This window comes from Ailuropoda melanoleuca, chromosome 7, assembly GCF_002007445.2.
Source record: "Ailuropoda melanoleuca isolate Jingjing chromosome 7, ASM200744v2, whole genome shotgun sequence".
NCBI lineage: Eukaryota > Metazoa > Chordata > Mammalia > Carnivora > Ursidae > Ailuropoda > Ailuropoda melanoleuca.
Window position 1 is genome coordinate 47,676,970 of NC_048224.1, and position 15,134 is coordinate 47,692,103.

The 15,134-nt window shown below is 53.1% G+C and overlaps 1 protein-coding gene across 2 annotated transcripts in view; it reads right to left on the reverse strand.

Moving 5' to 3' along the window:
• LOC100482234 (N-acetyllactosaminide alpha-1,3-galactosyltransferase) overlaps positions 1–15,134 on the reverse strand; it is a 53,685-nt gene that overhangs the window by 21,397 nt on the left and 17,154 nt on the right. For both annotated transcript variants that reach the window (XM_034664444.1, XM_011220666.3), the window contains exon 2: positions 5,448–5,562. In XM_034664444.1, the coding sequence (XP_034520335.1) occupies positions 5,448–5,562 (115 nt within the window). The remainder of the gene's footprint in view (positions 1–5,447; positions 5,563–15,134) is intronic.

The window sequence follows — 15,134 nt, forward strand, 5'->3', positions numbered from 1 at the left end:
TTGCCTAATATGTGATATATTATCCACACCCCAAAATTCTGAATTCCAACATATCTGGCCCTGGGGTTTCAGAAAAGGGATTGTGGATCTCTAATTGAACTGGTTTCCTCATCTTTAAAATGAGGATGAAAATGGGGATGACAAGAGACAATGTCCACAAAATGCTTCTCATTGTGCCTGGCACTGTATAAATGCTCCCCCCAAATGCTACTTCTTAAAATGGGCATCCGTAAAATGGGCTCTTGGGATGCTCCCGTGAGACAGCACCGTGACTGTGACCGTGACCATGAGGGGTGCTTAGGAAGAGCTCAAAACAAGCGTGAAGAAAAGGAATAAGAATGTATTGTTAACAAGGAAGTGCAAATAAATGCAAATTAGGGACTCTGAAGGTTCTTCCATCTGTTCTGGGGCACGGGGCACGGCCTGATGAAGAGCTCCTGGGAAGTGGGGTTTCTCTGATCAAGCCCAAGCCCGGGCCCCTGCTACTGACACCGGTGTGTGCGGAGGAGGAAGTGACAACACGGCCACAAGCATCCAGAGCTCCACCAGCCCCACCTGCTGAGGATCCCACGCCAACTGTTTCCCAGCGTAAGAAACACCCAAACTCTCGGGGTGGAGAAGGATCACTGCCAGTACACCCGGCGGCGCCCAAGTCAGTCACACCTCCCCATCACCTCTCCAAATATGTATGTGCTTTCTTCATTTCAGAAACTAGCATCAGAAGCAACTCTGGAAGCCTGTTGCTTTCTGGACCTCACGGACAGCTTGCAGCTGATAATGGCCAGTCGTCACTCTTGCTGGAGCCTTCAAGCACGAGCCGCGCCCCTGAGGGAACCAATACTCCATCCTTAAGCAAGACGCTAGAAACAGGCTTATCCAGGCGTCCCGGAATCTGGGCTCCAAGTCCCCGGGGAAGGAAGGGCTGGCAGGGTGGCCAACTGATCTTTTAAGACATTTTAAATTTTCTCTCTGGACCAAAATGAGGCATTTGGTAGTCGGTGTAGTCTACAAGTCCTTCTCTTTGGTTTCTGTCTCAGAATTTTCAAAACTAGGTAGTTCTGAAAGTTGGTGGTTGGCTGTCTTCCCCACCAAGAAGGAAATGTGGGATTGCTTCTGAATTCCTTCCTCTAAGGGGTAGAGCACAGAATTGGGCCCTGCTGAAAATTGCCACCCTGTCTCATGTGGGAGAGTGTGACTCTGGGTCACCTGGACACCATCCTTCAGAAGATTCAGCCAGGCCCAATTCTACCGAATTCCCCCACCATCTCCCAGGCCCTCTTGTCACACTTGTGATTTTTCCCCCCGAGTCCGTCCAACCCCGCGCACGGGCTGCCCCTGGGCTCCTCGTAGAGTCCGGGCCTCCCAACGGTTCCCATGTGAAGTGTCAGACAGATTTCTCCATGTGGCCCACAAATTAATTCTTCCCTACCCACCACCATCCTGTCCCACACAGAACAATACACACACACACATACACCCCCTTTGGAGAATCTCTGGAGTTCCACCCCACTGGGGCTAAGTCAAGGTATTCCTTCCAAACTGAATTCCTCTCTGAAAGGAATTCTGATAGACCGTGTTTTCTCCGTCTTGTGTCAGGGGAAAAGGTGAACGTCTCAGCTGAGGAACAGCGCACTCAGAAGCTCTGGAAAAGCCATTACCTCAGGAGCACAGGTATCAGGCAGAGGGAAACCAGACATTCCCACAGCCTAAAGAACCGCCTCTCTGCCTCTGATTCCTCCCCCAAACCCGGGAACCCAGCCTCAGCCTCCCCACGAGGCTGGCCCTGCTAGCCTGAGTCGCTTCTGGACTACTGCGTTCAATCAAGAGACTCAAAAATGCTACAGGTCAGGTAGTGACAAGTATTGCAAACGAAAACAAAGCAGGGGAGGGGCAAGGGAGGGCACAGGAACCTACTGGGTGTTCATGACCTTGGGCAAAACCCTCTTAGTCCTCCACATCCTCCACTGTGATGTCTAGACCCAGAAATCCAGGTGGAAACTAGGCCAGCGTGAAGACTCTGGAATCAGTGCTCCTGGACGCATGCTTTGAGCGAGTATTCAGAGCCTCTACTCCATGTACAAAATGGAGCTTTCAACACCCTCCTCCAGGGTTCTTGAGAAAGGACCTAAGGAGATGGTGTCTATGAAGCACATTGCGCCTGGGGGTCCACGAATGCTCCACAAATGGCAGCCATCATGATGACGGTATGTTTCACGGGACGGTTTCTGAAATTCGTGGCTCTGCAGTAGAGCTGTGACTTTATCTGAGAGAGGAGTCTGGGTCCTCCAGGGCTGCATCACACGGGAGAGTCATGGTGACCCCAATCGGTGACCTAAGTTACGACACCTCCCCTCCTCACTGCCCCCAGCTCAGGGTCCAGCTACCCAGCACATTTGTCCCCACTGCCCAGTGCTCAAGGTGGCAGTGAGGAAGGTGAGGTTCCTATGTGTCGCAGACCTCCAGGTGGGCCCCAGCTCCCACACAAAGCCAGCTTTGTAAACCAGGGTCACGAGTTTCTCTGGCCTCAGTCTCCCCATCCGTGAAACAAGTTCTCTGGACCTAACTTTCCACAACCGTCTTTCCTGATGGATCCAGGATGTGGAAGAGCAATCGAGCAGAGGGCTAGCCGTCTCACTTTACGAGTGCAGCTCACACAGACACATGGGGAGCTCCTGCTGCCATGGCCCACAGGGACTCTTTGACATGGCGACAGAATGGTGAGAGCACCAACCAGCGCGCACTGAGTGGCAGGAGCACCAACTGCGTGGCGGGAGCGCCAACCAGCACGCACTGAGCGGTGGCAGCACCAACTGGGTGGGAGCACCAACCAGCACGCACTGAGCGGTGGCAGCACCAACTGAGCGGCGGGAGCACCAACCAGCACGCACTGAGCGGTGGCAGCACCAACTGAGTGGTGGGAGCACCAACCAGCACGCACTGAGCGGTGGCAGCACCAACTGAGCGGCGGGAGCACTAACCAGCACGCACTGAGCGGTGGCAGCACCAACTGAGTGTTGGGAGCACCAACCAGCACACACTGAGCGGTGGCAGCACCAACTGAGCGGCGGGAGCACCCAACCAGCACGCACTGAGCGGTGGCAGCACCAACTGAGCGGCGGGAGCACCAACCAGCACGCACTGAGCGGTGGGAGCACCAACCAGAACACACTGAGCGGCAGGAGCACCAACCAGCACGCACTGAGTGCAGAGGCTGACTTACCCAGAAGCTAATGAAGCTATTCCCCCTTGCAAGCCAGGGCCTGATCATCAGGGTGGGGAGTGGGTCAGGAAGGCCCATATGTTTCCTGAGGCAAGGAGTGCTGCCCCTGTCTGGGGGGATCATTCCAGCCTTGAGGGCTGTCCTGGGGCTGCACATGGGGCCGAGGGACTGACCCTACTCCCTGCATGTCCACCTGCATCCCAGTAACAACCAGCCCAAGATGGACCTGGTTGAGTGCCCAGGAGACTCCCACTTGGGTCCCAAGGGGAAGAACTTGACCCAGATGCTGCTCTGTACCCTACCCAGTGTCACGGTGATCCAGGCTTCACAGCCACCTTGTACCCCACCCCTAACCCCTCCAGGGTCAAAGAGCTGGGTCCTCTGAGAGAGAAACGGCCAAGAGATTTACAGCTGTGGCATCACCAATACTAAGTTGTGACACTGGAAGAAACATTTCTAAACGCTCAGTAACAAAAGCAATGTTAGTTAACCGTGCCAGAGGCCAAATGGCTTCATTCTTTGTCTCTATCAAAAATGATACTGCAAAATCGTCGTCAGATAAAGAGGCAATCCAAGACTATGCAGAGTATGACAGATGCATTAGGCAGCTAAGTCGGACTAATCGTCTTTATATGATTTTCACATCATTTTATTATGATGTTGTTTCCTGGATTTAGTCCTATTTGAAGTATTTGTCAGTGTTATTTGCTACGTTATCTCTTCTCATATTCTAATCTTCACTTCCATGCTGATATTGTATTTGCAACTCTGTGTTCTTTTTCTTGAAGAGGACTCTGAAAATGGAATGAGCTCCAGGCCCTTCGACACTTGGATGCTCCCCAGCTGAACTAGGCCAGGCCCTGGGCCAAATGTTTGACCAGTAGTGTCTCAGCTGCATCTCACAATGACCCTGTGAAGTCACTTTCGCATCATCCCCGTTTTAAAGATAGGAAAATGGAGGCTCAGAAAGGTTAAGTAACTTGCCCATTGTCACAAAGCATAAAGTGGCAGAGATGGGATTCAGATCCAGCGGGCTGGGCTTCAGTGTCCACCCTTTTAGCCCCTCTTCTCTCAATAAGCATGAAGGCTTATCCATGGACTAAAATCACCTGGGTCTCTCTGACACACCCTCTCATTTTGTCTCTCTTGATTATCACATGAAAATCACTTGGGTCACAACTGACCCAGAGCCGGCCACTCACAGGCTGGACTCACCGAGGGGGCTGGCTTCTCCTTGGACCGGCTGGTGACCGTTGGCTCAACAACGCTGCCATTTCCAGGCACCTCCCATGTGCCCGGCGGGAACTTCCTCACCCACTCCGCCTCGGTCATCCCTCATCGTGGCCAGAGTAGTGGCTTCTAGCTGAGGAAACCGCTTTAACGCAGACTGAGGTCACCGCGCTCACCCAGAGGGGGAGTTTGAAAAGCAGAGTCTCTGCCCCCCAGGCCCCACTCTCAGAAGAGGACAGTGTCTGGGGGCGAGGACGGGAGGGCCACTTGACCCGAAAACCCCCGCTGCAATGGGGCATGCTCCGGGGAAACACTCCCCACTGGAAGAAACATGGGACAATCAGTGCGGGGGTGGGGGGGGAAGCGTACAGAAGGCTGTTTCCAGGGATGTTTTCCATTATGAGGGTCAGAGTAAACACAGGCAGAGGAAACGAAGAGTCAGGTCTCAGACTAAACACACGACTAATTGTTGCTCCAGCCGTCACACACAGAACAACCTGTTCTCTGCAGTGCCTCTCATGGTGCCTGTTCCTGAATCCCCTTCAGGAACTCTAAAACCCGGATCCAGCCGGCTTTTCCTTGCCGCCTGGCCCCAGAGTCACTGGGCCAGGGTTTTCCCCAGAGAGAAATACGGTAGGTGAAGTGTCTGCACTGCGGTGGGAGGGCCCTGGGTCCACCCACGATGCCAGCGCAGGCCCTCTGGCCTCTGCATTGTCACTGGGAATCCTAGAGAGAAAAGCCCAGGCTGCAGCCAGCCAGCCAGCTCAGCCCCTTGAGGTCCTGCCGGGGGGAGCCCCTGAGCCAGTATCCTACCAGCTCCTGCTTCTAGTGCAGGGTGAGAAGGACTTTGTCTTCTTCCAGGACTGCTGAGGGCACAAGCAAGAGGTTAAGGGGAGAACAAGTTTCCTCCTCCAGGTGGGTCCCTGCTGGGGCCTGCTCACCACTCCCCCAGTGACCCCCACAAGGCAGAAGTAAATCATTTCAACATTGCACATACCTCATCGTCTGCTTCTCTCCCCGCAGAGTAAAAGGCAAAACAACAAAGTTCTATGGAGCTCCGCTCTGCAGAAGGAGGCAGGCTGGGAGGAAGGGAAGGTGCTGCCTTCCAACTCCTGTCAAAAGAATAAACAGCTGTTTCAGGAAGATGGGGGTAGACAGATCCCGCAGCAGCCAGGGGCTTTGTTCCTTGCTGGCCCCGGGAAATGGGCTGTTTATCAGGCCTGTTGACTCAGAGCTACACGCCAAGGCAGAGACGTTTCTCTTTGGGCCCACGAGTGGCTGGGCCTCCCTCACCCAGCGAAACTACAGGCCCAAACTAGGCCTGGTGTTGGAGGAGGGAAGGCCGCCACCCTTGAGAGGGACCCAGAGGCCACCCATGTCACCCACTCCTTGGCAAAAATGGGAACTGTTCTGAGCCCAGACATCCCCAAGTGACTACTATAAGGAACAGCCAATGGAGAGCTTAAAAAAAAATGCAGGGGTGGGTGGGCAAAGGGGAGAGTCCTCAAGACTCTCGTCGAAATGCTACCTAGACGTTCCTCAAAGTTAAGCCTCTTCTCCACATCTTTTGAACTTCGGAAGTTGTTTTGTTTGAACGCTATTTTTATAGAATGTTATGAGATCTCCCGCATCGAAAACTGAGCTATAAGAACTTTAAAAGGTCAGGGAGGCCCAGCCCTGCTCTTTGGCTGAATAATGCTTAACCCTTCCCACACCCACCTCCTGCTCCTAAAATAGAATTTTCCAGCTGGAAAGGACCTTAGAGCAGTGGATTTTCAAACCTCGAAACAGCTAAAACTTTTATTAAAAAAAAAAACAACAAAACCCACAGGAAGTCATTCTCGGAACCCCACTATGCAAAACAGAGCACACAGAGTGCTTTGGCTGAGGCAGGGAAATGAAGCTCACCCCCCCAACCCCCCCTCACCCTGGTTCCAGCCCTCCCGAAGGGCCCCACATGCCTCCTGGGAGGACAGTCTGGAAACCCCAGACTTGGGAGAGGGGACTAAAGTCCAGGAGCCCCGTCAAGGGGATGCCTAATCTAGCCTCTTACTGCTGTTCTGAGCAAAATTTCATACCCCCTCCTCTGGGGGCACAAGCTGGTGGGCCACAGTGTTTAGTGTCTGGAAGTCCCAACAACATGCCTAAATCTAGGAAAGCTGAACAAAGGCGCACCTTGCAACTAGCTCTGGATGCAAAAGAAAATGCCCGTGAGCTCACCAAGACACACAGACCGGGACATTCATCGCCCAGCAAACACTGGAAACAACCCCAAAGCCCATGCTCAGAGCAGCTCGGTCCCGTCCCCCAGTGTGGTTCCACACAACAGTGAGGATGAGCCAGCTGCTGCTATGGCAACAGGAAGAGTCACACACACGTAATGCCAAAAGCCAGCGGCCCTGGGTGAGTCCATTTATTTCAAGTTCAAAAACACAGGCAAAACCAATCTGCGGTGCTAGAACCTAGCACGGGGGTGGCTGAGACTCGGAAAGGGCCCGGAGGAGTTCCTGTGGGGCCGGTCATGTTGTTTCTTAGGCTGGGTCGTGGTTACCCAGGTGTGTCCGCTTTATGAAAATTCCGTCACGAATGTGCCTGTTCCATGCGAGTGTTAAGAACAAGAGTGAACAGAAAACTTTCTCCTGAAAGCCTGCCTTCTCTTGGGCATTCGGTCTTCCCCTGCCCCTGGCTTGAGGGCCAGAGGACCAGGGGCAGGCCCTACTTTTTCCTTCTTTTGGGTTCCCCACCCCAATACCAAGCACCACTGAGCATCTCACTAGGAGTCCAGGAATGATCTGTTGCATTCAACGATCCAGAAACCCAGGGCCATGGTCAATGCGAAAGGGGACGAAAACAGAGGCTGGATGCTGAGATAAACTCATCCCTTTTCACAAGCAAGCACCTCTCACAGGTCACACGGGTCTCCCACTTCACAGCTGACAAAGCAGCCTCTCTTGGTGACCCTCGGGATCACCTACAAAGCGGCTGGAACAACGGGAGGCTCTGGGAGCCTCCGTGATTTGCTCAAGGTTGCTAGCTAGTGAGTCCAGTGCTGCCCTTTCTCTGCTAGCTGCCTCCAGGGGACACTGTGCCGGCCGGTGGATTACAGGCTGCAGGCTGGTTAACGGCAGCTCAACACAGCATGTAAACCTGGAAGGCCGCAAATTCAACTCGTAAGGATCCGAGGCAATCTTCCTCCTCCCCTGACATACTGTCCTGCTCAGACTGTCAAAGCAAGGAGCACACACTTGTGGTCACTCCTGAAATGAGAGGCAAAAAACCTAACAAATGAGCCAACGTGGCTGCAGCCCAATTGTGGGAAGGCCTGGCCTTGCACCCAAGACCACTTCTGGCTGGGAAAAATGAAGGTCAAGATCCCACCCTGATGACCTCTGCAGAGGTGTGAGGATTACGTGCCTGGGACAAAGAACCCTACAGACCGAGTGTTTGCAGGCTGTCAGTGTTTGCTTCATCCGAATCTTGTTTAGGGCAGTCACAAAAGACATCCCTGCTTGTGAGTGACAGAGCAAACTGGGTGACATGAAGTACATTCTCCTTCAACTCTGCTTAAGTGTCACCTCGTTGGGGAGAAATTCCCAGATTTAGAATGACTTTCTTTTTGTAGGTTCCTTATTTATTTTTTTTTAAAAGATTTTATTTATGTATTTAACAGAGAGAGAGAGAGCAAGGACAAGCAGGGGGAGCTGCAGAGGGAGAAGGAGAAGCCAAGCAGACTCCGCGCTGAGCAGGGAGCCCGATGCGGGGCTCAACCCCAGGACCCTGGGCTCATGACCTGAGCAGAAGGCAGATGCTTCACCGACCGAGCCACCCAGGTGCCCCCTTATTTATCTTTAAATATCTTTCTTCTTCTACCAGAATGTCGAGTCTACAGGCAGATACTTTCATGTGTTTTGGATCCAAGTGAAACAGCAGCTTACGTCCCGTGCACCTTCGTAGGCTACGATGCCTGCCTACCACGGGGCTTGGCACCTCCACGTTCAATACATGTTAACTATTCTAAAAAATGGATGGCAACGATAAGAGCAATAGTAGCAGCAAGCAGTGGGATGGAGGGAGCGAGGCAGAGATGAGGGTGTCCAGTGGGCCCAGCGTGCGTATCGGCACGAGGAGTCCGATGATGCGGACGCTCGCTGGCATTTGCAAGCCCTGCTCTGGGCTGGTGCCCGGGCTTCTGGGTGAAGTTGCAGAGTGGAATAGCATTGCTGCTACCAAAGAACACAGTGCAAGCGCTGGGAGTAGGGGGAGTTGGTGAGTTCCATCCTAGATGCATGGAGTTCGAAGAACTTGCTGGAGCCAGCTCTGCAGGGGCGTCCTAGAGAGAGCGAGGCCGGGACGAGTCCAATTTGGGAGCTGCCAGCACGCAGGCAAGAGCGGGCAGGTCCGCGGGGTGCTGAGGCAGAGAAGCATAGAGGGCAAAGCGGGGCATCCCTAACAGGCACCGCCCTGAAACCATGGGGGCACCTGGACAGGGAGCCAGGACCCCGTGCAGCCAAGACAGCCGGGTGAGGGCGGTGAGCAGAGGCCAGCCATCTGGATTCCCAGCTCAGGGCCACGCTCTCTCGTCTGACCACCTCTGGGGCCCCTGGCCGCCTGCAGAGAGGAGAAGGCCACACACATGTGCCTGGGCAAGGCTGCTGCTGTCTTGAGAAGTGCAAGGAGTGCCAGGCATGGAGGCGTGGCAGCAGACGGAGGTTCTGGTCCTGGCTCTGCCTCCCTGCATGTGCGGGGTTGGTTCCCATGCTCCCCCTCCCCCCAACCCTCCACCCCCTGGCAGATGAGAAGCTTGGGCCAGTGTCTCCTACTCTGCACTGCATCCCAGCTCTGGGGGGGCGCAGCACCCCTCAAGCCCAGCCACAGACTCTGGCCGCAGACCCCTGCAGAGGGGCACTGGGTGCTTTCAGAGCCATAGGCCATGATAGGGCTCCCAAGACCAGAGACAGAAGGGGAGGCCCCAGCCTTTGGCTGGAGGAAGGGCACTGGGGGGGGGGGGGGGGNTGGGGGGGGGGGGGCGGGCAGAGCCAACAGGTGTGCCTAATCCAGGGCTTTATCTGCTGAGATCAGAACTGCTGAGAGGCAAGTTCTAAGCAGCCTTCTCCTTCCTCAGCCAAGATGGGAGGCCCTGGAGCCACCAAGGGAGCATTACATGGGGAAAGAAGGGAACGTTTTCAGGCTGGCCTCTGCCTGGGTCCTGTTCTCCACCCCAAGGCAGAGCCTGTCTCTCAAGGGGCCAGCTCCCAGTCCCAGCCTCGTTGCCCCTGTGTGTGTTCCCCTGGCTGGCTGATGACTGCCAGGTGACATGAGAGAAATAAACAAGTCACTCTCATCCGCAGGAGTTCAAGTCCCTCTGGCTTTTATACCAGTGGTAATCTATCCACGCGCCCAGTGTCTCGCTAGCCGGCCTACCTCCCAAAGGTGTTCACCCATTTACAGCATCTGTGCCACACAGGTTCTGGCCTCTACTTGAAGGCTTCTAGTGACGGGGAACACTGCTTCATCTGTAGACTTTTCTCTTTTTTAAAGATTTCATTTATTTGAGAGAGAGAGAGTGCAGAAGCAGGGGGGAGGGGCAGAAGGAGGGGGAGAAAGAGACTCCCCACTGAGCAGAGAGCCTGATGTGGGAATGATCCCAGGACCCGAGATCATGACCTGAGCCTAAGGAAGAAGCTTTACTGACCGAGCCACCCAGGTGCCCAATCTCTAGGCTTTTCTGTGTTTAAGGAACATCTTTTCAGTGTGGAACTGATCTCTGATCTCTGCTTCCTAGAACGTTATTAATAACGATAAAGCCTACCATTCATTTACATATACCATTTCATTTGATCCTTACTCTGATCAGTGACAGTGCTCTCCATTTCCCAGGCAGGGAACTGAGGCTCAGAGGTTAACTGACATGGACAAGATCACACAGCCAATAAGCAAGCTCTCCATGTGCACGGAGCCGTGCCTTTCCCCATTGAACCTGACAGATCCTCCAAGACAGGGCCCCCCACTCTTTCCTCTGCAAGCAAAACACCATCTTCCCTGGCACACTTCAGAAAAGCATGCCCACCAGCGTTTATTCCAGCGATACACATTTGGAGGGCATTTCCTCAGTACCGGGGACTATGCTGGGACGGGGCCACGCACAGCATGAATCAGACCCACTGTCTGCACTTTTCAAGTCCAAGTCCGGTGAAACAGACGCATGCACCTACAAATGCCAAATGCTATTTACGGATGTCAGCTCCTGCTCCTGCCGTCAGGCTACCCAGGCTGGCCTTGGCACAGAGCCGGGCCGTGCCCGCGTCCACTGGCAGAAAGAAGTCAGCACTCCTCTCTCCCTCAGGGTCTGTGTCCTGTTCCTTCTTTTCGTTTTTACCATCCTCCTGTTTCTGTTACTTGTGCTTTGCCTTTCTACAGTCTTTGCCTTTGCCTGGTGTCGTTGGTAAGAAAGGCCCTATAAAATCAAGTGACCATACAAACTGCTTTCCCTAAGACAGTTCTGGCTTACATGTGTTGTGGGGCAGTTAACAGGTTCACGTTCTAGAGCCCCCTTTCACTTTCAAAGGTGTGCCAGTCTGCAGGATAAATCATAGGGTCACTCTATGTAGAAATGGCTCCATAAAATAAAGAGTTCATGAAGTCCTCTTCAAGATTCCTTCCAGCTAGAATCCAGGGCTTCTGTTTACCACCTGCGGGTCCCCTAGGATCCCCCCCTCCAGCATCCGAGTCTTTCCTACAGCTGCTCAGAGGTGGTGCAAGTCCAGCCGCTCCAGATGTTTTTTTGCTCCGCTGCTGCCCTCCAGCTGTCCCCCTTACTGCCTTGGCAGGGGGTATCTCTGCTCTGCCTGCTTCCTCTGTGCAGCTAGGAGGTATTCAGAGGCTAAGAGTTTACTGGGAAATGCGGCACCTGAATGGCTCGGTCAGTTAAGATCTGCCTTCAGCTCAGGTCACGATCTCAGGGTCCTGATACTGAGTCCCGTGTCTGGCTCCCTGCTCAGTGGGGAACCTGTTTCTCCCTCTCCCTCTGCCTCTCCTCCCGCTGGTTCTCTCTCCCTCTTTCTTTCTCTCTCTCTCCCATGCTCACTCTCCCTCTCTCTCTCTCAAATAAATAAGTAAAATCTTTAAAAAAATTTTTACTGGAAAATCCTGAGGTTGTCTTGTGTTTTTTTTTCCCCCTCTACTAGGTTTTCCTAGGTCTTTTGTAATAAATTGACTCTTGTAATAACTGGACAATCAATTGACTTCCAAGAACTGATCTCTAAAGATGAGGCTCCAGGAATCCTAGCTGTAAGCTAAAAAAACAAACCAAAATGCCTCTTAATTGAGATCACAATGGAGATGGCTTTTTCTTGGAATAGACAGGCCTGGATTCAAATCCCAGTCCCACCTACTTTCTTGTTGTTCTGACCCTGGATAAGTCACTCCGCGCTCTGTGAGCCTCAGTTTACTCATCCGTAAAGTAGGGATAATAATTCCTTACTCCTTGAGCTGTTGAAAGGATGAACAATAGCATCTGTAAAGCTCCCAGCCCCTTGCAGGTACTCAGGAAAAGGGAACTGGCATGGTCATCACTGGTGTCTGAGAGACAAGCACCATCTCCTCTGTGCATCACTGTCACAGTGGCAGGAGACAGCGTGGCACAGAGTGTACAGCCTGCCTTGAAGTCAGACAGGCCTGGCATTGACTAAATGCGCGACCTTGAGCAAATCACGCAAGCTTCCTGAGACTTGGTTTCTCTCCTCTGTAAAATGAGAGTAACAATGCCTTTCTCTTCAGCCATGGTGAATGAGAGGGTGCACGTAAAGTGCTTGGCACAGGGCCTGATGTTGCAACAAGGGCCCGATGGCAGCTACTTAATTCCTAATAATGATTATTCCAGAACCCTCCACCTCACAGGCTCCGGCATCACAGGCTCTGTGTTCCCAAAGAGTCCGCCATGTTCCTGTGTCCTAAAAACAACCAGCCCGTCCTTTGAATGGGGCATTTTCAAATCTTCCCACCTGCTGACGCCTCCCTCGCCCGTGAGACAGGGTGACTGCTGCTCTTTCCACTGGCAGAGGAATCTGGGGACTTGCCCAAGGTGACTCAACTTGGACTGGAAGCTGGGTTTGGGTGGAGTCAAGTGTTTCTCCAACCTGCTCCTGGCCCATAGGAAGTCTGAAAGTCACTGATTCAGTCAGAGTTGAAGAGAATGATGTATTCCCTTGCTTGTTCACTCACTAAATAAGTATCGATTTAGTGTCAATATTGGCACCTGTCACACGCCAGGCACCGCTCAGCCCTGCTAGGTCTACAAGGATTAGCCTACATGGCCACGCTCTCGTGGCGCTCTGGTGAGAAGCTGAGCCCAGAATCCAACTATTATGCCACCAAAAGTATTCTGTGGTTGAGGTGAATGTCCTGAGACAGAAAAGACAAAGGAGCCCCCAACATTCAGTACCTCCCTTACTCTGAGCCCCACAGATTTCTGGAGGACTCAGACAACAATCTCACATGCCACTTGCCCATGTGGCTGCAGGAACAGCCTTACTACCAAAGGTCACTCTACCCTCTAGCATGCCCCCCCACCTCTGAGCTGCTGCATTTTGTAGATGAGAACACTGGGGCCCTGAGGAAGGGAAATGACTGATCCAGGGCCACCGGGCAATGACAGGAGAATACCAGGGCTGCTACCCAGGTGTCTGGCGTCCCTCCAGGACAAGATGCCTCTAAACCACAGCACAGGAAATCGAAGGGCTCAGGGAGGGGCTGGAGGCTGCAGTCAGGGGTCTTCTTCCCAAGTTTCCTTATTTGTGGCCAAGAAAACTCCAGAAGCCTGTGCCAGAGATGGCCACATCAGCGTTCTTCCCTTCCCCTGGTCCCACTGCTCTTGAACGATTTGGGGATGCCACGGTGGGCTTCCTGACGTGGGCACAGAAATGTCACTGGGAAAAGGTGAGCACAGATGGGCTAAAGCTAAGAGAGGCCTCCAATTCAGAAAAAAACATCCTCACTCAAGCAGAAACATAAAACAGCTCAGAAATGGAGCAAAAACACCTCCACACGAGCTCCACGGAGGCCACATCACATGGATCTGTTATGAAGAATGTGGCATGAAAACCACAATTTAACCCCGTTGCCTTGGCCTCGGTCATGAGCTGAGGGCTTTGAGCTCTGAGGAGGTATCGCCCACCCTCCTCACGGCTCCGTTCGTCACTGAGCTTCTGCTTTTGTTCCCCCCGAGATGCCAGCAGCTGTGTGTGCCTCTCTGTGTTTCTGCTTCGTGCGGGGGCTGAGAGGTGACTTTGGGGTTTTGCTCTGGGTGTGGTTTCCTAGTGGAAAGTCCATAGGCTGTTCCGTCTGTCTGCACGACCCAGGCACAGAGGGGAATAGCCCACTGAGATCTCACTAACGCTGTTCCACCAAATATTTCCAGCTCTCCACCTTCACGCAGGATTTCAATTCCTGGTCCCCTTGTGGTTGGGGACTAGTGACTAGTCTGACCAAGATGATAAAAGTGGGCTATTCAACTGCCTGGACAAGACCGCCTAGGGGCTCTCTTTTCTCTGTGCCATGGAGTACATTCAAGAAGGAATTCCAGCAGCCTGCTTCCTTGAGGGAGGGACACAGCCCCCAACTGGCCCAGGATGCCCACATGAATTAAAGAAGGAGATAAACCTTCATGGGTTTGGTCCCTGGCCTCGAGGGGCTGCTTCTTGCTGCACGCAGTATAACCTGCTCCATCCTGATGGATCGGCTGCCCATCTCACACAGAGTGGGAGATTCTCAAGGTAGCAGTCTACCCTCTTCCCTGTCAAAACCTCACCCTCCTTACCACTAAGAGCCCTGAATGACTCGGGGATAAGGCAGCTGGGGCCAGTGCTCCCTGTCCAGACCAGACAGCTGTCCTCCTTGGCAGGTGGCCAGTGCTGCGGGCCGAGCCTCAGGACACCCAGTGCCAGTCCCGGCACTGCTCCATGGGCTATATGACCTTCCATAAGTTGCTGGCTATCTGATTTTTTCTTTTATCTTCCAGATATGGGGTGCGTACCAGATTCGATGCCAGTCAATCAAGAATCACGAAGCACCCAGTGTGTGCCTGGAGCTTCAAGGAATGCAGAAATTATACAGGCTCCCTAGTGAGCTTACATTCTAGTGGGGGAGCCAGGCCTGGAAGCAATGAACTATTACCTACAGTGGAAAGAAGGCAGTGCAAGTGGAGATGTTCTATTCTGGGGCTATAGAGGAAGGAGGAAGGAGGAAGCTTCCTGCACAGGGTTGTGCGCCAGACTTCACAGAGAAAGGGGCTCTATTCGAACTGGGCCTCAGTGCATGGGGAAGACTGTCTATGGGTTGAAGGACAAGCATGTGCAAATGCAGGGGGCTAGAATGGGAGCACCACACCAAGCCCAGTGTGGGCTATGGAGCAAGGGGTCCAGTCCTGTCTCTCCCCACATCTCCTGCCTTGGAATCCAGAAGAGTCCCTAGAAACTGTATTTTTAACAAGCTCTCTAAGTGATTCCAACATGCAGGGATTAAGTGCTATGTGTTGAGAAAAAAAAAAAATGAATGGATGGGTACAAAAATGAACTTGACCTCAGAAAGTCCTTTCCTCGCTCAAGATGTCTTCTTTTCTTTAAAATAAAGGCACTGGGGGCGCCTGGGTGGCACAGTGGTTGGGCGTCTGCCTTCGGCTCAGGGCGTG